This window comes from Lagenorhynchus albirostris, chromosome 7 (genome assembly GCF_949774975.1).
Source record: "Lagenorhynchus albirostris chromosome 7, mLagAlb1.1, whole genome shotgun sequence".
Classification (NCBI taxonomy): Eukaryota; Metazoa; Chordata; class Mammalia; order Artiodactyla; family Delphinidae; genus Lagenorhynchus; species Lagenorhynchus albirostris.
This window is the reverse complement of record NC_083101.1, coordinates 36,513,554-36,537,451: the sequence shown is the minus strand read 5'-3', so window position 1 is coordinate 36,537,451 and position 23,898 is coordinate 36,513,554. Positions and strand designations below refer to the sequence as shown.

At 42.6% G+C, this 23,898-nt stretch overlaps 2 protein-coding genes across 2 annotated transcripts in view; both read left to right on the top strand.

The window, feature by feature from the left end:
* GLIPR2 (GLI pathogenesis related 2) overlaps nucleotides 1-22,672 on the top strand; it is a 43,141-nt gene extending 20,469 nt beyond the window's left edge. The window contains exon 5 of the mRNA XM_060153405.1: nucleotides 22,632-22,672. Within this exon, the coding sequence (XP_060009388.1) occupies nucleotides 22,632-22,657 (26 nt within the window). The 3' untranslated portion in view covers nucleotides 22,658-22,672. The remainder of the gene's footprint in view (nucleotides 1-22,631) is intronic.
* Nucleotides 4,358-6,124, top strand: CCIN (calicin). The gene has a single exon (XM_060153402.1). The coding sequence runs from the start codon at nucleotides 4,358-4,360 to the stop codon at nucleotides 6,122-6,124; it is 1,767 nt and encodes a 588-aa protein (XP_060009385.1).
* Nucleotides 22,673-23,898: the final 1,226 nt, after the last annotated feature.

Here is a 23,898-nt window from a genome sequence, read left to right as displayed (position 1 = left end):
GGCCAAGCAGCCTTGGAGGATGAAGTCAGTGAGCGTGGGGGTGAGGGTGAGCTCACTCAGGGCCCCCGGAGGAAGCCCTCCAGCCTCTGCCCTCCCCCCAGCGCACAGGGTGGGAGCCCGGGGCGTGTTCCTGGCAGCTGTGTTGCTGCTCCCTCCAGGAATGTGTGACAGGCCCAAATGTTCCAGGAAGATGTCTCCCATGCGGGGGCTTAGCGTCGCTAATTTAGTTCTGTGTTTTGCCTCAAACTACACAAAGTCCTCTTGGATAATGACTTCACGTGGTCCATGTGGGAGGGACCAACCCAGGTGCCAAGCTGTGTGTCCCTGAAACTGTGGCATCTCCAGGTGGTGAGATAGGCAGGGCTGGGAGTCTGTGCAGGCCAGTCTTTGAAGGTCTCTGTGGCACTGTGAACACAGGCTCATTCTGTGCCCTTCATTTCACCCAGGGATATTGATAAAATCTTTTTTGTTTGTGTAATATCTTACTCCCATGTGATTCATGCCCGATTCTGTATCAGTGACTAAGGTAATCCATAACTCTGAGTTCCCATCTTAGGTAACTCAAGATTCTGAATACTTCCAACCTCTCCCCTGTAGACCGTGCTCCTTAGGTGGCTATGTTTTGAATCACGTGACCTACCATCACACAGCTGACTGGTCTAGAGTGGACATGTGATCCAAGGGCAGCCAATCCCTAGGCTGGCCTTGGACTGGGAATTTGAGCCAAGAAATATGGAGTGAATTTACCAGTGGAACTGAAAAAATACGGATGCCACGAGTTTGAATTAAGGCCACGGCAAGCCAAAGCTATGTGCAAGCCCTGTTATGAGTTGGAAATATATAGAAGTGAGAAAGCCAGTTGTCAGAGGTATAAAACAGGTGGAAATAAGGAAAGACTCTTCTTGACCTTTCTAGTTCCAGGCCAAATCTGTATCTTTAAAACATACCCTTCATTTTCTTCAGGGCTTCCCAACAAGTTGATATATCAGCTGATGGTCCCCAGAAGATTAGAATATTAGAGTCCCCTCCCTTAGGGAGTTTCCGTGAACAGAAAATGCTGAGCTGGGCAGGAAGCTGAGGATGGATGGAGTAAAGAGAGCCAGCTGAGGGCCTTGAGATGAGGTCTTATTCTGGCCACACCTAGGCAGCTACCACGAACAACACAAACTCAATGACCAGTCATTGAATTTCCTGGGGCTCCTAGGGACACACTCTACCCAATACACACATACATAACGAGGTGGTGGACACTGGCAGGCTGCCAGCCTCTTTAGGCTGGAGTCTGTTTCCTCAGTTGGCTGGAGTAAGGAACAAGCTGACCAGGGGAGATTTCCAGGCTGAAGACAAGCCAGACAACAAAGCTGGCTGAGCGGGTGGGCACAAATCTAACTTCTTTAATGGATTTCTTAAAGATGGCAACTCCCACAAGTTCAACAGGAGGAGAAGACAAGCCAGATTGCCGGCTCTCCTTTGCAGCCAGAGGGCAGAGGAAGGAGCTGGGAACCCTGGCTCCCAGCCCTAGCTCTGCGAACTGAGTTGGACGAGCCCCTTCCCCCCTCTGGTCCCCAGTTTGTCCATCTGTACAAGGTCTGGCACATGGAGTTAAGTCTACTGGATGCTCTCAGGTCTCCATGACAGCCCATAAGCCCAGCTTTCTTAACTGGAAGGAAGCATCTGATGAAAGACCTTCCCTCCATGGTGTTCTGGGACCTGAAACAAAAACAGAGGGGCATGGCCACCTCCTCCACCAAAGTGGGTGTGCGGGCAAAGGAGTGGTGAAGCACCAGGGCCTGAGCCTGGGTGGGCAGGCCTGGAAGCCAATGGGAGTGACAAGTGCCTGACAGCAGCACCAAGAGACCTCATCCTCCTCCGCCTGAGTCACCGCTGCCTCTCGCCACCCCTCTCCAGAGATCAGAGCAGGAGAAGCAATTAGAGCTCAATTATCCTCACAGGGAGAGAACGGACCAGGTGGAACTCACCTCAGCCACACAGCTAGTCCGTGGAGGGGCTGAAAGCCAAGCTTTGTTCCTTTGGGGAAAACAGAAAGTCTTAGTCCTGTGCAGACACATATCTCCAGAGACTGAGTGCCTCTAACCCTGAAGACATCAAGGTGAACAAATTCAGCATTAAAAGGTAGGTACTTTAAAATAATTTTCGAATTAAGAAAAAGCCAGGTCTGGAATGAAAGGATGAGGGGGAGACAGTGAATGATAATGAGAACTTGACTACACGAGGGAGGGAAAGACCTGGCAGGCTCACATTCCCCAGGCTGCAATGGCAGTTTTCCTAGCAGGGACGCTAAGGACGGCCTGAGGGTCAGGACTGGGGCTCAGGGCCCAGGTTGGAGGAGATCAAGGACGCGGCCCGAGGCCAGGTCCTCGCTGCACGACCACGCCAAGGCCGCCAGGGTCTGCGTGTTGAGCCCCTTCCTGGGGACCCCCAAAGGCTGGTCCGGGTGGGGCCCGCAGGAGCCGGCCCTCCTCCGTGGGAGGCTCCGACTGGTCCTTATCCCCTCCTGGGTACAGCCGCGCCTCGGGAACCCCGAGGGACCCACGCCCGCTCGGAGGCGGGGAGTGCAGTGGACGTGAGAGCTGGCCGAGCCCGCGAGCACCCCACCCCGCGGGGCGCCGAGGGGAACGCCCAGTCTGGATGGCTCCTCTCTGGCCGCCCGGCCCTGCGCCCGCAGTCTGGGGCTCAATGCCCCCTTCTGGAAAATGGGCACAGTTGTCTTTTGTGTTGATTGTAGGAGGCCCGGCTACAGGGAGGAGGGGGTGGGGGGCGGTGCGCCGCTCCCAGGCGGGAGATGACCCTCTAGCGCCACCGCGTGGCCGAGGGAGCGCATGGAGCCCGGCCGGAGGGGATGGGGATTGCAGACTTCCCAACCACTGCAAACTGGGAACCACCACACGGGTTTTCGAAGGGAGCAGCCAGCCAGGGACGCCGGAGTTTGGCGAACTGGTGTAATATTAAAGTAATGGCGGCTAGCAACTATTGAAGGTTTGTTACGAGGCAAACACTGTGCTTAACACTTATAGTCCTTTTCTCTTGTAAACTCGTATTAATCTTTTTTTTTAATTAATTAACTTATTTATTTTTGGCTGCGTTGGGTTTTCGTTGCTGTGCGCGGGCTTTCTCTAGTTGTGGTGAGCGGGGGGGGGGGGGGGAGGCTACTTTTTGTTGCGGTGCGCGGGCTTCTTATCGCGGTGGCTTCTCTTGTTGCGCAGCACGGGATCTAGGGTGCTCAGGCTCAATAGTTGTGGCGCACGGGCTTCGGTGCTCCGCGGCATGTGGGATCCTCCCGGTCCGGACCAGGGCTCGAACCCGTGTCCCCTGCACTGGCAGACGGACCCTCAACCACTGCGCCACCAGGGAAGCCCTCTTATTAGTCTTTGAAGCGGGTACTATTATTATTCCCATCTCACAGAGGAGGAAACGGAGGTTTAGAGAGAAGTCCACACTTGATGGAGAGAGCAGACCCATCACAACCCCCAATATTTTACAAGCTAGAGACTTGGAAATGTGGAGAGAATGTCTCAGTTTTCGGTGGAACTGAAATAATCAGGGCTTTGAAGGCCCCCCCCAGTATGCAGCTTACTCCTGTGTCCCTGCTCCTGAGAGTGGCCTCTGCCTCTCCCTCTATTTTATAAAGAATGGTATCTGTAACCACAAAGGTCAGAAGCCAAAGGACAGAGCTTTTCTTCTCTGATATCCAGGAGCCTTGGCAGAGGAATGTGCTTTGGGGCTTGAGAATCAGAGACAGAGGAAAGCTGAGCATCCTGGAAGGGTGGGAAAAATCCTACATTACAGAAGGCCTGGGTTCCAGGCCCTGCTCTGCTTCCAACTGGCTATGTGATCTTGGGCAAGTCCCTTCTCTTCTCTGGGCCTCAGTTTCCCTCCTGTACAATGCAATGTACATTCTTCTAGATGATCTAATAATCCCTTTCCTTCCCCCCACCCCCGGCCTTCCTAACCCTCTCCACACCATCCCTGCCCAAACTGGCTCTGACATTCCGGAAGCAGCCCTGAACTGAGGTTGAAGGTCCCAGGTGGGAGTTGTGACCCATCTCTGAGTTTCCTCCTGAGTTCTCGGCCCTGACACTAGGCCCTCGCAGGGCATCTGGCCTTGGCAGCTCAGGGCCATCAGAGGGGAGAAAAGCCCTGTGCCTCTGAGAAAGGCCTCTGGGGGCCCTGCATTGTGATGACCTCATCCACTCTGTGACATCATCCTCTCTCCCACCCCCACTCCTCCCTGATCAACTGCTCTGCAAACAACCATCAGTCTGAATCCCAAAGGCCTGAGAAAGTCTGTTTTCCAGTACCTGCTGCAGATCTTCTGCCTCAGCCAGCAAGAGGCGCCATGAAATTGGAGTTCACCGAGAAAAACTACAACAGCTTCGTGCTTCAGAACCTGAACAAACAGAGAAAGCGCAAAGAGTACTGGGACATGGCCCTGACTGTGGACCACCATGTCTTCTTTGCACATCGCAACGTGCTGGCCGCGGTCTCTCCACTGGTGAAGAGTCTCATCTCCAACCACAACATGAAGACCACTGATGAGCTCTTTATCACCATTGACCCCAACTACCTGAGTCCGACCACGGTGGACCAGCTCCTGGACTACTTCTACAGCGGAAGGGTGGTAATCTCAGAGAAGAATGTGGAGGAGCTGCTTCGTGGGGCCCAGTATTTCAACACACCACGCCTTCGAATTCACTGCAGTGACTTCCTGATTAAGTCCATCCGCCGTGCCAACTGCTTGCGCTACCTCTTCTTGGCTGAGTTTTTTGAGCTCAAAGAGATATCAGACTTGGCCTACTCTGGCATTCGCGACAACTTCCACTACTGGGCCAGTCCTGAGGCCTCCATGCAGTTCATGCGCTGTCCACCTGTCATCTTCAGCCGCCTGCTCCGAGATGAAAACTTGCATGTGCTCAATGAGGACCAGGCTCTCAATGCACTCATCAATTGGGTATACTTCCGGAAGGATGAGCGGGAGAAGTATTTCAAGAAGTTCTTCAATTACATCAATCTTAATGCTGTCTCCAACAAGACGCTGATGTCTGCCAGCAACAAGCTGACGGGCATGGAGGACAGCTCAGCCCACGCAACCCTGATTGAGAGTGTCCTTGTGGACCGCAGGCAGGAGAGGCCAACCAGCCTGCTGAGCTACCAGCGGAAAGGGGCCCTGCTTGATTCGGTGGTCATCCTAGGTGGCCAAAAGGCCCACGGCAAGTTCAACGATGGAGTGTTTGCTTATATCATTCAGGAGAACCTGTGGTTGAAGCTCTCAGAAATGCCCTATCGGGCAGCAGCACTTAGTGCCACCTCTGCTGGTCGCTACATCTACATCTCTGGTGGTACCACTGAGCAGATTTCAGGGCTGAAGACGGCTTGGCGGTATGACATGGATGACAACTCCTGGACCAAGTTGCCCGACCTGCCAATTGGGCTTGTCTTCCACACCATGGTGACCTGCGGGGGGACAGTGTACTCAGTGGGTGGGAGCATTGCCCCAAGGAGGTATGTCTCTAACATCTATCGCTATGATGAGCGCAAGGAGGCCTGGTACCTGGCAGGGAAGATGAGCATCCCTATGGACGGCACAGCCGTGATCACCAAGGGTGACCGGAACCTGTACATTGTCACTGGGCGGTGCTTGGTTAAGGGCTACATCTCCCGGGTCGGGGTGGTGGACTGCTTTGACACCAACTCTGGGGACGTGGTCCAGTGTATCACCTTCCCCATTGAGTTCAACCACCGGCCCCTGCTCTCTTTTCATCAGGACAACATCCTCTGTGTGTACAGCCACCGGCAGAGTGTGGAAATCAACCTGCAGAAGATAAAGGCCAACAAGACAACTACCTTAGTGCCTCTCTTGCCCAACAACTGCCCCTTGGATGTGTCCCATGCTATATGCTCCATTGGAGACAACAAGGTGTTTGTATGTGGAGGTGTCACCACAGCCAGTGATGTCCAGACAAAGGACTACACCATCAGTCCAAACGCCTACATGCTGGACCAAAACGCAGGTGAGTGGAAGACCCTGGCCCCCCCACCAGAGGCCCTGGACTGTCCTGCCTGCTGTCTAGCCAAGCTACCTTGCAAGATTCTTCAAAGGATTTAAATGGCTTTTTAAGTGGGAGAATAAGTAAATGCATTATTATTCACAATTTAATGAGAGCGAGAAAGAGAAGAAGATGGCCTGTTGGTTCCTTCTTAGTCTTTGTTTGGCCCTAAAGGTGGAGATGCTGGGCTACAGCTACCCCCAGTGGGGGGAAATTCACGGCCACTCTGTCACTGGAGGGATCCAAGCTGAGGCTGGAAGAGTCCCTGATGTGTGGGATCAAGGCATCTCCTGGGTAGTGGCTCCCAGTAGGTGGAAATTCAGGGCTACTCCGTCACTGGAGAGATCCAAGCAGAGACTGGAAGGGAATCCCTGGTGGGTGAGATTGAGGCATCTCCCAGGCACTGGCCAAGGTGATGTCTGGAAGGCCCCCTATTCTATACCCCTGTAGTCACCTTGCGGGCATCTGCTAGACTGACAGTTAAAGCATTTACTTAGAGTTGTGAAGCCTCAGACTCCTCCAACACTCATTTCCCTTGAGTCTGCCTAGGAAGGCAGGGGAGGGCCAATCTCAGGTCTGGGAGAGGAGCCTCCCGGACTGGGGAGAGGGAAGGCAGTGTGAGCCAGGCTCAGGGATGCGGGCAAAGGGAGTGGGGTTGGGATGGGAGGGGAGGCAGGGTTACTTGGCTGTTGTGTTTGGCCACGCAGCTATGGTGTGTTTGTGTCTCATTTGTGGGAAAGTTGGGGGTTTACTTACAATTGTTTCCAGTAAACAAGGTTCATTGGGAACTTACTCCAGGAATACAAGTTCTGAGGAGCTGGGGGTGGAAGAGAGGTGAGTAATGCGAGAGAAAAAGGAAACTGCATCTCTGTTGGAGAGAAGATTGGCAATAAGGTGACGGGATGAGAGACAGGATGGTGTAGCAGTTAGGGGTCTGGACACTGGGGACAGATGGCCTGGTTCAAATACCAGTTCCATCACTTACTGGGTAATCCTGGGAAAGCTATTGACATCTCTGTGCCTTAGTTCCCTTATCTGTAAAAGGGGGACAATAAGAGCGCCTACCTAACAGGGTGATGTGATGTGCAAAATGCCTAGGACAGTCCCTGGCATATATTAAAGTGCTGTGGGAGTACTTTTTAAAAAGAAAAAAGAGAGGAGTGAGGCAAGGGTCTAGGTTCTTGGGTCTTTATATTAAGTTAGGTTCCATACAATGTTCTTTGAGACTCCCTACCTCAAAGTCTTAGTGAGCTCTCCTCAATTCTAACTCCCTCTTACCTTTCATTCGTGTACTTGCGTATAATCCTCAACAATTTAGAAGAAACTGACTCAACGATGGATGTCCTCGAACACTATATATAATCCTCATTCACCCATTCACTCGTTCATTCATGAATTTACTTGTCCACTCATCAGTTCACACACACACACACACACACACACACACACACACACACACACACACACCAGCCACTGAGGCCTCTCTGTGCAGGTCCCTGTGCCAGTGTGTATTACACTTACAGCATGGCTCATTTTGGACTCACTACATACATATAGCCCCACAAAGCTAGTGGCGACTGTATTATACAGTGCAGGATACTTTACATATCCTCATGGTTCAAATCTGCTCCATCCCCTGCCTTTTCCCACTCAGTCCTACTCCACCTGCCTCGAAGCATCTTCCTGGCTTCGCTGACAGGTGGCCTCCCTCTTCAAAGCCTACCCCTCTGCCCAAGTCTTACTTTCCTCCTTGCAGGCCAGGACCTTGGACGTCACAGCTGACACGCTCTCCCCTGGAACTTCTCCCACGTTTCTCACTTCTCCAATCCTGGGCAGCCCCCGCCTCTGCTCACTTCATTGCATCCCCCAGCTGGAAGAACAGGGTCTTAGAGACCCACGCAGCTAAGCCCAGCTGCCCCGTCAGCACCCCAGCAGGCTTGGCTGACCTCAGAGTCACCTCTTATGACACCAGATGCCATTCCCTAGTGCTGATTCTCCAACCTTCTCTGGTGTCCTGGGGCCCGGCCCTTCCTTTCTCTTTCTTCTCAGCCACTTACCTCTCGTTCTGCCACCAGAACTCCAAAGAAATAGAGGTCAAGTTACCTAGCACCATAAACAATCCGTTATCCCCCAGAGCTTCTGCTTCTTTTCTGCACCTCAGAGGAAGAGGTGTCCTTCCATGATTCAAAGCTGACCCCTCCCTGTCTCTCTTTTTTTAAAAATAAATTTATTTATTTTAATTTTTGTTTATTTATTTTTGGCTGCGTTGGGTCTTCGTTGCTGCGCGCGGGCTTTCTCTAGTTGCAGTGAGCAGGGACTACTCTTGTTGTGGTGCGCGGGCTTCTCATTGCGGTGGCTTCTCTTGTTGCGGAGCACGGGCTCTAGGCACGCGAGCTTCAGTAGTTGTGGCTCATGGGCTCAGTAGTTGTGGACGGGCTCAGTAGTTGTGGCGCACGGGCTTAGTTGCTCCGTGGCATGTGGGATCTTCCCAGACCAGGGCTCGAACCCATGTCCCCTGCACTGACAGGCGGATTCTTATACCACTACGCCACCAGGGAAGCCCCCCTCCCTGTCTCTCCATTCTGTGACCTAACAACTTTTCAGGCTCCCCAGTGCCCATCTCTCTCCACATCCCCTTCCTGATGTCTTCTCTTCATCCCATAAAGGTTCTCCTATCAAGGTTCTCCTTCTCTGAAAACAAACCCTCCTCAGTTCTGAGGTCCGCCTCTTGCTATCTGTGCATATCTCTCCTCAGCTGAGCTTCCTAAATGTTGCTTCTGCTCTCTGGCTCCAGACCAATCTCTAACCCACTCAGTCTGGCTTCTGTTCCCACCATGCCACCAAACTGTCTCCTGATGACACTGTCCTCTGTCTTTTTCTCAGCATTCTTTCTTTTCCTTGCAGTACTGGACAGTATTGGGCACTCCCATCTGCAGCAGAATCACTAGAGTACTTGCTAAAATGGGAGATGTTTAGCATAGTGGGATTATAATTTGATATATTAACCAATGTGGCCTTTCCTTCCTCCTTCCCACGTTAAAATTAGACCATGAGGCTGAAGCATCCGGGTTTATCACCTTGAGGAGGCTGACACAGCTGAATGTAGGAATCAGAGTCCAATTCTTTTGTTGCTAGGGGAACTTTAGCAATTCATAGCAGAGATTATGGTCTTGAAAGACATGACTTTTGTACTGCAATCCAGGTCTTCAAACTGGGGTACATGAAGTCTTTCCAAGGGAAATTCAGACATTCATAGTTTTAAGGGAATCAGTTTCCAGATCCTCAACTTTTTCCTAAAATTGATCTGAGAATACACCTGTGGTGGAGATTTCATTCTAGCTCCCTTTTCCCATCTTCCCTTTCAAAATTATCTGTCAAACATTTTACATACACACACACAGAGCAAACTTTAACCATCCCAAATCTTCCCAGGATGCACTTCCCCGGATGCCACATAAGGGTATAAACTGGTGTCAGTGAAGTGTCGGCAAAGACTCCTTTCATCAAGACACCAATATCCAAAGAAGGGTTTATTGTATTTTTCTGGCTTTTCTAGACAGTGTTTCTGCTAAGGTGTGAAATCTGGTGTTAGAAACTGGGGTATTTTGGTCCAAGTTGGGTTTTTCAGAAATGTTAAATAGCACAATGGTACGATGACATATTTTTAAAAGCTTTATTGAGGTGTAATTCACATACTACAATTCACCCATTTAAAGTGTAGAATTCAATGGCTTTTATATATTCACAGAGTTGTACAATCATTGCCACAATCAATTTTAGAACATTTTCATTGCTCCAAAAAGAAACCTTGTACCCCTTACCTGTAACACTCCAACCCCCTCATTTTCCCAGCCCCTGGCAACCACTAAGCTACTTTCTGTCTCTATGGATTAGCCTATTCTAGACATTTCATATAAAATACGACCTTTTTTCTAGCTCTCACTTCGCATAAGGTTTTCAAGGTTCATCCATGTCGTGGCATGTGCCAGTACTTCATTCCTTCTTACAGCTGAATACTATTCCATTGTGAGGTTATACCACATTTTATGTATCCGTTTATCAGTTAGTTGATGGACATTTGGGTTGTTTCCACTTCTTGGCTATAAGAATAGTGCTCTATGAACATTTGTGTACAAGGTTTTGTATTCACATATGTTTTCATTTCTCTTGGGTATATACATGGGAATAGAATTTTTAGATCAAATTTTAACTCTATGTTTAACCATTTGAGGAACTGCCAGACTGTTTCCCAGAGGAGCTGCATCATTTTACATTCCCGCCTACAATGTATTAGGGTTCTAATTTTTTAGTGATTTTTTTTTTTTTTTTTTTTGCGGTACGTGGGCCTCTCACTGTTGTGGCCTCTCCCGTTGTGGAGCACAGGCTCCGGACGCACAGGCTCAGCGGCCATGGCTCACAGGCCCAGCCGTTCTGCGGCATGTGGGATCTTCCCGGACTGGGGCACGAACCCGTGTCCCCTGCATCGGCAGGCGGACTCTCAACCACTGTGCCACCAGGGAAGCCCTCACCAGCACTTTTTATTATCTGTCTTCCCAAATATAGTCATCCTAGTGGGAGAAAGTAACATCTCATTGTGGTTTTGATTTGTATTGCCCTGATGTCTAATGATGCTGGGTATCTTTTCAGGGGCTTATTTTTGATTACAGTTGTTTAATAACCTTGCCTCTTCTGTGCTCAACTGTTAGGAGAGAAAGTATTACTCTTGAGGAAGAGTTCTGTGAAGTCAAAACAAAGATAGCCTGGCTCAGAAACATGACAGTTGTAGTTCATTATTTCATTCAGTCCACAGAATCATGACAAGTCTCTATGTATTATTTCATTCAGGCCACAGAATCATGACAAGTCTCTATGCCTTCCTACCTAGCCATCTATCTTAGAATATTTAAGATTTTAAAAAGTATGTTAGAAAATATCCACTACCAGGCATGTCCTCTCTGCATTTTCACTATTCTCAGTATTAAGAAAGCACTCCCATTCTCCTGGGTCTATTTGCATATTTGGTAGCATTTAAAGGATGACATAAAAAGTTCCACATTTACTTACTTTTTAAAAAAATTTTTTTAAAAATTTATTATATAATTTATTTATTTTTGGCTGCATTGGGTTTTCGTCACTGTGCGCGGGCTTCTCATTGCGGTGGCTTCTCTTGTTGCGGGGCGGGCTCCAGGCACGCGGGCTTCAGTAGTTGCGGCTCATGGGCTCAATAGTTGTGGCTCGCGGGCTCTCCAGTGCAAGCTCTGTAGTTGTGGCACACGGGCTTAGTTGCTCCGTGGCATGTGGGATCTTTCCGGACCCGGGCTCGAACCTATGTCCCCTGCATTGGCAGGTGAATTCTTAACCACTGCACCACCAGGGAAGTCCCCCACGTTTACTTTCAAAAGAACAGTGTTATATCTTTGAGCAAAAGTAAATATATCAACTGTAAGTTAGAACGCTTATTGGGAATTCCTTGGCACTCCAGTGGTTAGGACTCCGCCCTTTCACTGCTGAGGGCCCGGGTTCAATCCCTCGTCGGTGAACTGAGATCCCTCAAGCGTGCAGCATGGCCAAAAAAATTACAATTAAAATTTAAAAAATCAAAACAATATTTGGGACTTCCCTAGTGGTCCAGTGGTTAAGACTCTGTGCTTCCACTGCCGGGGGCATGGGTCTGATCCCTGGTCGGGAAACTAAGATCCCACATGCCGTGCAGTGTGGCCAAAAATAAATTTAAAAAATTTTATTATTAGAATGCTTTATTCAGACTTGTAAGAAACATTTAAAACCTTTTTTATTAGGGATATAACACACATAGAAAAGTGAAAATACATAATTGTATAGCTTAACGAATTATTGTAAATATCCATGTAACCACTATTGAGTTCAAGAAATAGAATATTGCCAATACCTCAAAAGTCTCCTATGTGGCCCCCTTCCTGATTATATCCCTTCTCTCCCCTCTGACCTTTATGATAATGCCTTCCTTGCTTTTCTATATAGTTTACCATCTAAGTAAGCCTTTCTAATACACAGATTAGTTTAGCCTGTCCTTGAACTTTACATAAGAGAATTGTACAGTGTGAATTATTTTGTGTCTGGCTTCTTTCAGTCAAATTGTTTTCACAGTTGATCCATGTTGTTATGTAGGTGTAGTTCTTCCCATCCTTCTTCTGTATAGTTTTCTGTCATATGAACATATCCTTTCATTTATCCAGTCTCCTGTTGATGGACATCTGGGTTGTTTCCAGTTTGGACAATTACAGGCAATGCTATTCTTGTAAATGTATCTTGGTGCACGTGTACTCAAGTTTATCTGGACATATACCTAGCAGTGGAATTGCTGTCTTCATTTCTAGATAATGCCAAACTATTTTGCAAAGTGATTGTGCCAATTTACATTGCCATCAGCAGTACATGAGAAGTCCTGTTGTTTCTACATGCTTGCCAGTACTTGGTATTGTCCGACTTTTATTATCGCCGATCAGATTATGAAGTATTATCTCCATGCAGTTTTAATTTGCATTCTCTTGATTGATAATTATAGGTCAAGCACCTTTTACTGTTTATTGGACGTTTGGATTTCCTCTTTTGTGAAATCTTTGCTTTTTTCTATTTGGTTGACTATTTTCTCTTTTTGACTTGTTGGAATTCTTAATATATACTGGATATGAGTCCTTTACCAGTTTCAAATGTGGTAAATATCTTCTTCCACTCTGTGGCTTGCCCTTTCACTCATAATGATATATTTTAATTTTAGTTAGTCTGATTTGTCTTTTCATTTTTAGTTACTGCTCGTGATACTTGAGGAAACCATTCTCTACCCAGAGGACACGAATATCCCATATGGATATATAATTGTCCCAGTACCAATTTTCCCACTTCTCTGCAGTGCCACCTTCGTTGTAAATCACATGTCCATACATGGGTGGACATGCTTATGAGCTCTCTTATTCCATTAGTCTATCCGTCTGACCTTATGCCAATACCACAGCCTCCATTTCTATAGCTTTAACATATCCTATACAGTTTAGAATTCATTTGTCAAGATCCCCCCCAAAAAAACTTTTGGGATTTTGGTTGTGATTGCAATGAATTTACAGATCAATTTAGGAAATTTTCGTATATTTAGAATATCAGTTTTTAAAATTCACGGACTTGGTATGTTTCCATTTTGGTGAGCCTTCTTTAATTCCTCTTAAAGTTTTATACTTTGTAGAGGTCTTACACAACTTTTGTTAGATTTATTCCTAGGTACTTGATGTTTTAAAATTAACAAATATTATTAAAATATATATAGTTATGTATATTATATTCTTTTAAAAATACATAGTATTCTTTTAAAAATCCATTTCCTCTTTTTATAGTCTATAGAAATACAGTTGATTTCTGTATATTCATTATGTATTTAGCAGATTGTAGGAGATGTTTAGATATTCTAGATGTGAGCCCTTTATCAGTTGTACATGTGGTAAATATCTTCTCTCCGCTCAATATGAATCACAGCTCTAAATGTAATATGTAAAACTACAAAACTTCTGGAAGAAAACATGGACAAAATCTTTGTAACTGGGGGTTAAGCAAAGATTTCTTAAATACGACACCAAAAGCATGATCCATTTAAAAATTGGTAAATTGGACCTCATCAAAATGAAAAACTTTTGCTCTGGGAAAGGCACTGTTAAGGGGATGAAAAGACAAGCCACATATTGAAGAAAATATTTGCAAATCACCTATCTGGCAAAGGACTTGCATCCAGAATATAGAAAGAATTTGTAATAATTTATTTGGAGATATTTCCATAGTTTCCATGTACACAATTATATCATGTATAAATAATGACTTGTTTTTTTTTAAGGAAGTTCCCTCTATTCCAAGTTGCTAAAAGATTTTATTGTGATAGATGTTGAATTATCAAATATTTTTCTGAATCTATTGAAATGAGCATGTATTTTCCTTGTTTTAGGACAATTCACTTTTATTAATTTGTCAATGTAAAACCATCCATCCATTCCTGGGATAAACCTAACTTGCCTATGACATATTACATATATTTTTTTATATAAAATACAATATACATTTATATAATTATTAGCCTCAGTAATTATATAATTTCTTTAAAATATTACCAGATTCCATCCACTATATATTCACTCAGGTTTTTATTTGTAAAGTTATCATATGGAGCTATTATAAACGGTATTTTCAATTTTTTAGTTTCTAATAATACACTGCTAGTACTATATAAAAATACAATTGATTTTTGTGTGTCGACCATATACCTTGCAACTTTGCTAAACTCACTTATTTTAGGAGTTTATTGGGTAGATTTCTTGAAATTTTCTATGTAGACAATCATGTCATCTACAAATAGGGACACATTTATTTCTTCCTCTCTAATCTGTATGCCTTTTATGTCTTTTTCTTGTCTTGCTGTGCTGGCTAGGACTTCCAGTACAATGTTGAATAGGAATGATGAGTGGGAACATCCTTGACTTATCCCTGATCCTAGGGGGAGAGCATTCAGTCTTTCACCATTAAATAGGTTTTTCATAGATGTCCTTTATCAGGCTGAGGAAGTTCTGCTCCATTCCTAGTTTGCTGAGATTTTATAAAAAATGAATGTTGAATTTTGTCAAATATTTTTTCTGTGTGAATTAATATAATTATGTGAGTTTTAGTCATTAGACTGTGAATGTGGTGGATTAATGATTTATTTTGCAAATATTGAACCAGCTTTGCATCCTGGGATAAGCTACATTTTGTCATGATATATTGTTCTTTTTATATGTTGCTAGATTCAGTTTGCTAACATTCTGTAGGATTTTTGCATCTCTGTTCTTAGGGGATGTTGATCTACAGTTTTCTTTTCTTTTTTGGTACTACCTTTGTCTACTTTTGGCATCAGAGTAATGCTTGCCCCATAAAATGAGTTGGGAAGTGCTCCTTTTTCTCTCTCTCTCTTTTTAAAAACTTTTTATTGAAATATAGTTGATTTACGATATTTTGTATTTCTCTCTTTTTTCTTTCCCCTGGAGACATTGTGTAGAATTTGTCTTACTCTTTTAAATATTTAGTTGAACTGGCCAGCAATGCCATCTGGTCTGGAGGTTTATTTTCATGAAAGGTTTTAAGCTACAAATTCAATTTCTTAGATAGTTATAGGACTATTTAGGGTATCTGTGTCATCTTTGGTGAGTTTGAGTAGCTTATGGCTTTCAGGAATTTGTCCATTTCACTTAAATTGTCAAATTTATGTGCATGGAGTTGTTCATAATATTCTCTTATTATCCTTTTAATGTTTGCCAGGCCTTTCATTCTGTGACAGTGGTAATTTATGTCCTCTATCTTTTCTTGCCAGTCTTGTGAGAGATTTATTGAATTTTTTCAAAGAGCCAGCATTTAATTTCATTAATTTTCTATTTTTCAGTTTTCAGTTTTATGGGTTTATACTCTTATTATTTCTTTCTTTCTGCTTGCTTTGAGTTTATTTTGCTCTTCTTTTTCTAGTTTCTTAGGTGGAAACTTAGATTAGTTACTTGAGACTTCTCTTCTTTTCGAATATAAGCATTTAATACTATAAATTTCACTCTAAAAACTACATCCCACAAATTCTATATGTTGTATTTTCACTTATTCAGTTCAAAATATTTTCCAATTCCCCTTGAGACTTTGAGTTATTTAGAAGTGTGTTGTTTAATTTCCAAAGGTTTGGAATTTTCCTAATATCGCTCTGTTTGCGATATCTACATTAATTCCATTACAATCAGAGAACATACATTGTACTTTTTCCAACTATAATTGTGGATTTGTGTTTCTCCTTTCACTTCTGTCACTTTTTGCTTCATGTATTTTGAGATTGTTGTTGCTTTACATACATATTTAGAATTGTAATGTTTTCTTGGTGAATTGATCCTTTTATCATTATGTAATATATGCCTTTATCCTTTGTAATTCTCCTTGCTTTGAGTCTACTTTGTCTGACATGAGTGTTTGCATGGTATATCTTTTTTCATCATTTTATTTTGAATCTATCTATATTATTATATTTGAAGTGAGTTTCTTATAGGCAGAATACAATTGGTTCCTGTTTTGTTATTCGTTCTAACCACCTCTGGTTTTTTTTCCATTGGTGTGTTTAAAATACATTTAATGCAATTGATTGATACATTTGGATTTAGGTCTTTTTATTTTTTCCCCCTTTTCCCTCTTTCATTCATCTGTCTTCCTTTGGGTTATTTGAAAATTTTTTAGTATCCCATCTTAATTTATTGTGTTTTGACTATATCTCTTTGTATAAAGGCTTTATGGTTGCTTTAGGGATTACAATGTACATACTGAACTTAGTAGTCTTTAAAATTTTTTTTTATTTTATATTGGAGTATGGTTGATTTATAATGCTGTGTTACTTTCAGGTGTACAGCAAAGTGATTCAGTTATACATATACATATATTTTATTCTTTTTCAGATTCTTTTCCCATTTAGGTTATTACATAATATTGAGTAGAGTTCCCTGTGCTATATAGTAGGTCCTTGTTGATTATCTGTTTTATATATAGTACTGTGTATATGTTAATCCCAAACTCCTTATTTATCCCTCCCTCCCACCTTTCCCAATAGTCTTTTTTAAATTAATACTTTCCTACTTCAAGTGGAATATAAAAACCTTACTGCCATATAGATCCTTTTACTTCCCTTCTTTATATTATAGTTGTCTTATATATTACACCTACAAACACTGAAAACCCCATCAGACACTGTTGTTTTTTTGCTTTCAAATATCAAGCATATTTTAAAAAACTCAAGAGAAAAATAATAATCTATTGTATGTACCTAGATATTTATCATTTCTGTCACTCTTTCTTCATTCCTGATGTTTCGAGTTTCCTTTTGGTGTCATTTCCCTTTTCTCTGAAAAACTTTCATTAGCACTTCTTTTGGAATATGTCAGCTGGCCATGAATTCTCTTACTTTTCCTCCTGAGAATGACTTTATCTTTATGAAATCTTCATGAAATATTCACTGAAGGTGAAATATTCTCACTGGATATAAAATTCTAGCTTGATAGTTCTTTTTTCCAAAAATGTTGTGCCACTTCCTCTGGCCTTCATGGTTTCTGATGAGAATTCAACATTCATTCAAATCATTGTTCCCTTGTCAGTAATGTGTTATTTTTGTCTGGCTGCTTTCAAGATTTTTTATTTTCTTTAGCTTTCAGCTGTTTTATCATGAGTCTAGATATAAATTTCTTTGGCTTTATTTTGTTTGGGATTCACTGAGCTTTTTGAATCTGTAGATTTATGTCTTTGCCAAATTTGACGAGTTTTCAGCTCTTATTATTTCAAATATTTTTTCCAGCTCTGCACCCTTTCTCTTTCTAGGAGTCTGATGGAACGAATGTTGGACTTTTTGTTGTGGTTCCACAAGTCCCTGGGGCTCTTGTCAGCTTTTTTCTTTTTTTCCCTCACTGTTCAGACTAATATCTACTGATCAATCTTCATGTTCAATAACTCTTACCTCTGTCATCTCCATTTTGTTTTGGAGTCTATCCAGTGAGTTTTTAAGTTTGTTTTTAAAATCTTCCAGTTCAAACATTTCCATTTTGTTATTCTTTATATTTTCCATTTCTTTACTGAAACTTTCTAGTTTTCCATTTGTTCCAAGGGTGTTTACAGTTATTTGTTACAGCATTTTTATAATAGCTGATGTAAAGATTTTGTCAGATAATGCCAATATCTAAGTCATCTTGGCATTGACATGTGTTGATTGACTTTTTATTTGTGAGTTGAGATTTTCCTGGTTATTCATATGCCAAGTAATTCTAGATTGTATCATAAATATTTTGAATACCATGACATGAGACTTGAGTCTTATTTAAATCCTATGAAGAATGTTGATGTTTTTGTATTAGTATGCAATTGACCTAATTAGTTTCAGGACATAAGTTCCAACTGACCTGTTGTGAGCTGTGGTTGGGATTTCATTTCAATCTTCAAGGATTTTGCAATGGTATTTGGATCTGTCCCATGTTTGCACAACCCAGTGGCCAGTCTGGGACCTGGATGATGGTAAATTCAGTTCTGTAAGTCTTTTATATGCCGACTAAGACCAGGTCAACCAAACTACAGGTAAGGGCTGAGCCCAGGAATTTGTAAACAATTTTTTATGGTGTCACTCTCCCAAGCTCCTCACTCTCTATGATCTCCCTTGTACTCTTCAGTTCCCCAGGGTTACTCTTTTTGATTTGCCAGCCAGAGTAAAGTGAAAGCTAGAGCTTTACTTAGCCCACTCTGCCATGCATTTTCATAGCTGTGCCTATGTCTGCAGTCAAGTGGCAGAGGACCAGAGGATAAAAAATGGTGAGCTCATTGCCAGTTCAGAGCTCCATATTTCGGTCTTCCCCAATTTGCCAGAGTCCTTTTCAGAGTCCTCAGGTAGCTTCTGCTCCGTTTATTCTGGCTAGGTTTTATAGCTGCATTCAGTGGGAAAGACCAAGAGGGATGTGCTTACTCCATCCTACTCCCACTCAGGGTCTTTTCAACTATATTCATGAATGACTTCGCCTATAATTTTCCTTTCTCTTACTGTCTTTGTTGGGTTTTGTATCAAGATTATGCTTCCCATAAAACGAGTTAAGAAGTGTATTCTCCTTTTTAAAATTCTCTGGAAGAATTTGTGAAGACTGGAATTTTCACTAATGAAGCCAAATGAAATTTTCTTTGAAGTGTTTTATTAAGATGTTTTTACTAGTTATAGGAATATTCAGTTCTATTTCTCCTCGTGTTATTTTTAAGTTGTATTTTCTAGGAATTTCTCTATTTCATTTACATTTTCAAATGTATTAACATACAATTGTCTGTATATACTTTTATGATCTTTATAATGTCTTTAGACTCTTCAGTGATCCTATTTTTATTCCTGATTTGAATTTTTAAAAAACTTTTGTCAGTCTCACATAGGTACCTTTATGACCTTGGATAGCCAGTAGTTTCTTAGATATTACCAAAAACATAAAGAACCATCATAAAAATTAAAAACTTTTGTGCCTCAAAGGACACCATCAAGAAAGTGAAAAGACACAAATGGAAAAAATATTTGAAAAGCACATATATGACAAGGAACCTGTATTAGAATATATAAGGAAGTCTTACAACTCAGTAATAAAAGGGAAAAAAAGCAATTTAAAGATGGGCAAAGGATCTGAATACGTTTCCTCAAAGAAGATACACACATAGCCAACATGCACATGAAAAGATGCTCAATATCATTAGCCATCAGTGAAATACAAATCAAAACCACAATGAGATGCCACTTCATACCCACTAGGATGGTTATAATAACTTAAAAAAAAACAGATAAGAAATATTAGTGAGAATGTGGAAAAACTGGAACCCTCAAACAATGTTGGTGGGAATGTAAAATAGTACAACCACTTTGGAAAACAGTCTGGCAATTTCTCAAATGATTAAACATGCAGTTATCATATGACCCAGTAATATATATACTGGGTATACATACCCATTAATTTCATTCCTAGGTATACATACTCAAGAGAAATAAAAACATGTATGCACACAAAAACTTGTACATGAATGTTCATAGCAGTATCATACATAGTAGTTAAGAAGTGGAAATAACCCAAATGCTCCACTCATAAATAAATAAATGTAGTATATCCATATAGTGGAATATTATTAAGCCATAAAAAGGCATGAAGTACTCACACATGCTATAACATGGGTGAACCTTGAAAACATTATGCTAAATGAAAGAAGCCAGTCACAAAAGACCACATGTTGTATAATTCCATTTTTATGAAATGTCCACAATAGGCAACTCTACAGAGACAGAAAATAGAAAATTAGTTGTTGCCTAGAGCTGGGGAATTTGAGAGTAGTGAGAAGTGGAGACTGAAAGTACAAAGTTTCTTTTGGGGGGTAATAAAAAGGTTCTAAAATTGATAGTAGTGATATATGCACAGTTCTGTGACTATACTAAAAGCCACTGAATTGTATACTTTAAATGGGTTAATTGTATGGTATGTGAATTTTACCTCAATAAAGTTATTAAAAAGATACCATGCCTCTGTCTTGGTCATTCTTTCTTTCTTGGATTACTCACTCTGGGGGATGTCAACTTCTGTGTCATGAGCAAACTTTTGGAGAGGCCCATGTGGCAAGGAACTGACACTTCCTGACAATAGCCACGTGAGACAACCTCATGAGAGATGCCCCTCAGATTCCTGACCCTCAAAAACTATGTGAAATAATAAATGTTTGTTATTTTAAGGTACTAAATTCTAATTACACAATAGATAATACAAGCCCATCAAGATCTTTAAGACATGAAGTTCTAATAAAATTTTACTTTTTATATTTAGTAATTATTTATAAAATTTTCTGGTATATTTTGTTGCTTTGGTTAAATGTATACTACTAATAATGATGTCAATACAAAACAAAATTTTAACATTCAGAGCCTTATGGTCATAGGATATTTTAAAATTAATTATATTACATATTTTTGTTACCAGGAAGTATGATAGGGGCAAGTGTTGGAATGGTAGTATGTGTTATGGAGAAAAAGTAAGAATCTGAAATTTAATATTAATGAAAAGCTTTATCATTTTTTAATGGATTATGGTGAGTATCAAATCACTATGGTATTTAGATGCTACCAGATACATTTAAAAGAGCAATGCAACGATTTTATTTGAAAGGATCACTATTACAAGATATGAGAAATTATATCCCTTACAACTAATTAAGTTATGAAAAAAATTAGATGTCAATTTTAAAATGCACAAGAGGCATGTAGATTTTAAACAGTTCTTTTAGGGAGCGTTTTTGGTTTTTTTTCTTTTTATCTTGTTTGGAGTTCATGGTGATTCTCTTAAATCTGTGGTTTGATTTCCTTTACCAATTTTGGGAAATTCTTAGCCATTTTCTCTTCCAACATTGCTCCATTCTTTCTCTACTCTCCTTGCTGAATTTTTTTTAAATTAATTAATTTAGTTATTTATTTTTGGCTGTGTTGGGTCTTCGTTGCTGCGTGTGGGCTTTCTCTAGTTGTAGTGAGCGGGGGGCTACTCTTTGTTGTGGTGCGTGGGCTTCTCATTGTGGTGGCTTCTCTTGTTGTGGAGCACAGGCTCTAGGCGTGCGGGCTTCAGTGGGCGTGGCATGCGGGCTCAGTAATTGTGGCTCACGGGCTCTAGAGCACAGGCTCAGTAGTTGTGGCGCACGGGCTTAGTTGCTCTGTGGCATGTGGGATCTTCCCAGACCAGGGCTTGAACCTGTGTCCCATGCATTGGCAGGCAGATTCTTAACCACTGCACCACCAGGGAAGTCCTCTCCTTGCTAAAATTACATTATAAAACCTGTCCCTCATATCCCATGTTTTTTATGCTCTTTTCTGTGGTTTTCATCCTTTTGATTCTGTTTCTGCTTGGATATTTTTCTGCTCTGTCTTCTGGTTCACTAATTCTCTTTTCAGCTATGTCTAATCCACTATTAAACCTCTCCATTGAACTCTTAATATCAGATACTGTAAATTTTAGTTCTCAAAATTTTGAACTGCTGAAATTCTCATTATTTTAATTCCTTGAAGTCTTTAATCATAGCTAGTTTAAAGTCTAGGTCTGATAACTCCATTATCTGAATCCTCTGGAATTTCTATCGTATGCCTGTCCTTGAAAATATTTCTGAACATGTTTTGTCTTTTTGTGCTTATTTATTTTTGGATGAAATTTTCTTCTGTCAGAGAGAATTTACTCTTGCTTTTGGCAGGCAGCTCTAAGGTAAGGGCACTAGAAAGCCTGGATCGATTTTATTCAGTCAAGGCCTTTTCCCCCTTTATTCCTAGTAGGTAGCCCTTTGGGGTCCCAACAAAAAGCCTGGTACATTTATCAGGGCCCCTTCTTCTTGGCAGGCCCTCAACTATTCAGCTTCTCAGCCTCTGCTTTTACAACTAACAGTCTCCTTGAGAGGAAAAATGGCTCCAAATGTTAGGCTCACTTTTCTTGGCTTCCCTTCCCTTCTAGAACTTTGGCCCACAATTCCTCACTGCTTTGGTAGTCCTCTGATGCCTTCAAAGAGATTTTTAAAACTTTTTGCCCAGATCTTCTAGCTGTTTTCAGCAGAAGAGTTGGCCCAGAACAACTTGCCCACCATTGCTGGAATTAGATCCTCCTCTCTCCTGAACTTCAGACTTAGATTTCCAATATCCTTTGGAATGTTTCCTGAATATCCCACAGGTCCCTCATGCTCAATATGTCCACACTGAACTCTTCATTTGCCTCATCTCCTTCCATTCCACACAACCGGCTTTTCCTGTTGTGGCTATTTCTGTTCATGGTTTCACAAGCTATAAAAGTTATCTGTGAATCTCCTCTCTCTCTCTGTGCCTCCTCTCTCTGCTATTACTTACAAGTATTATATTATGTATATTACCTCCATTATTTTCCTTCCACCTGAGCCCACTGCTGTTTCCTAGAATATCATCCTTGGCCCCCTGCATCTCCCTCCTGAACCCCTGCAGCAGTCTTTCCTAACTGTCCTCCCTGTTTTTAGAACCCTCTGCCATGCTAACTGCCTGAGCTGCCAGAAGATTCTTCCAGAACAGGGTTCTGACAGAGTCATTGGCCAGGTAAGATCCGTCAAAGGCTCCCCACAGCTTCTGCAAATGTAGTAATAATCCTCACCTGGGCTCTCAAGTGCTCCATGATTTGACTCCAACACACTTTCTTCAGCTGTATCCATTTACTTTCCTGATCTTCCATCACCTAGCCAAATCACTTCCCAGAGCACAGCCTGCCTTTCTTCCTCTCCATCATATATATCTCACAACCCTTCTCCTTTGAGATCCATCTCAAATGCCACTCCATTCCAGCAACAAATGTTTATTGAACACTTGCTATGTGCCAGGTATAATGCTAGACCCTAAGAATACAAAGATAAGTAAGGCATACATGGCCCCTGCCCTCACCCCAGCAGATCTACCTTCAATTATTCCTCTACTAAGCCCTTCAGGCCCAGCCAAACTAATTTACTCTCTGTCCCCCAAACATGCCAAGCTATGAGAGATAGACACTGCACTTATCTCCCATATGAAACTTTTCTAGGACTTCTCAACCAAATGTGACTTGCCTCCCTTCCGTCTTTTCAGTTCTTGCTTGCTCACCACTGCCCTCTCCACACCCATACCACATCACCATTTGCACCTATCTTAGAGTAATTTGTATGCATTTCTTACCACCCTTCTTCTGGATCAGATACTTTTTGGCTTTAGAGAGTAGGGTCTGTGTCTTAACCTCTCAACCAAGACCCATCAGACGTCACTGTGTGGCCCTTGGTCTGGCTCTGGCAGAGTGCTGAGGAAAGACCCTGCACAGTCCAATCTCTGCCTCTCCCTAGAACCAAGGGTTCTTCCCAGCTGTGTCACCCAGTACTTCCCTCTCCCCATCTCTCCCACTCCAGCCAGGAGCTCCCCTCCTTGTGTATACTTCTAGCCACCTTCTGGATATCACCTAAATCATCTTCTCTGTCTCCTGGCAATTACTGGAACTCCCCCAGAGAGCATAAACTAGTGGCTTTGGTGATTTCAGGTATGATTTATGATCTCATCCTTTCCCCCTGCAACTCTCCCAGTCCCTACCTCTTGTGGTAGGTAGGGACTTCCCATCAGTGCTCCCCAGATCATCGAAGTCCACATCACTGCCCTGCCTGGACCTTCATCATGCCATTCCTCAACTTCTTTCCCACAGCCTCTGTTCCCATCCATCCTGCACCCAGGGATCAGATTAACCTCCTAAGCAGCACTTTGATCAAAGCATTCCTT

Coding starts and splice junctions, on each gene's coding strand:
- CCIN (XM_060153402.1), top strand. CDS start 4,358: ATGAAATTGGAGTTCACCGAGAAAAACTACAACAGCTTCGTGCTTCAG.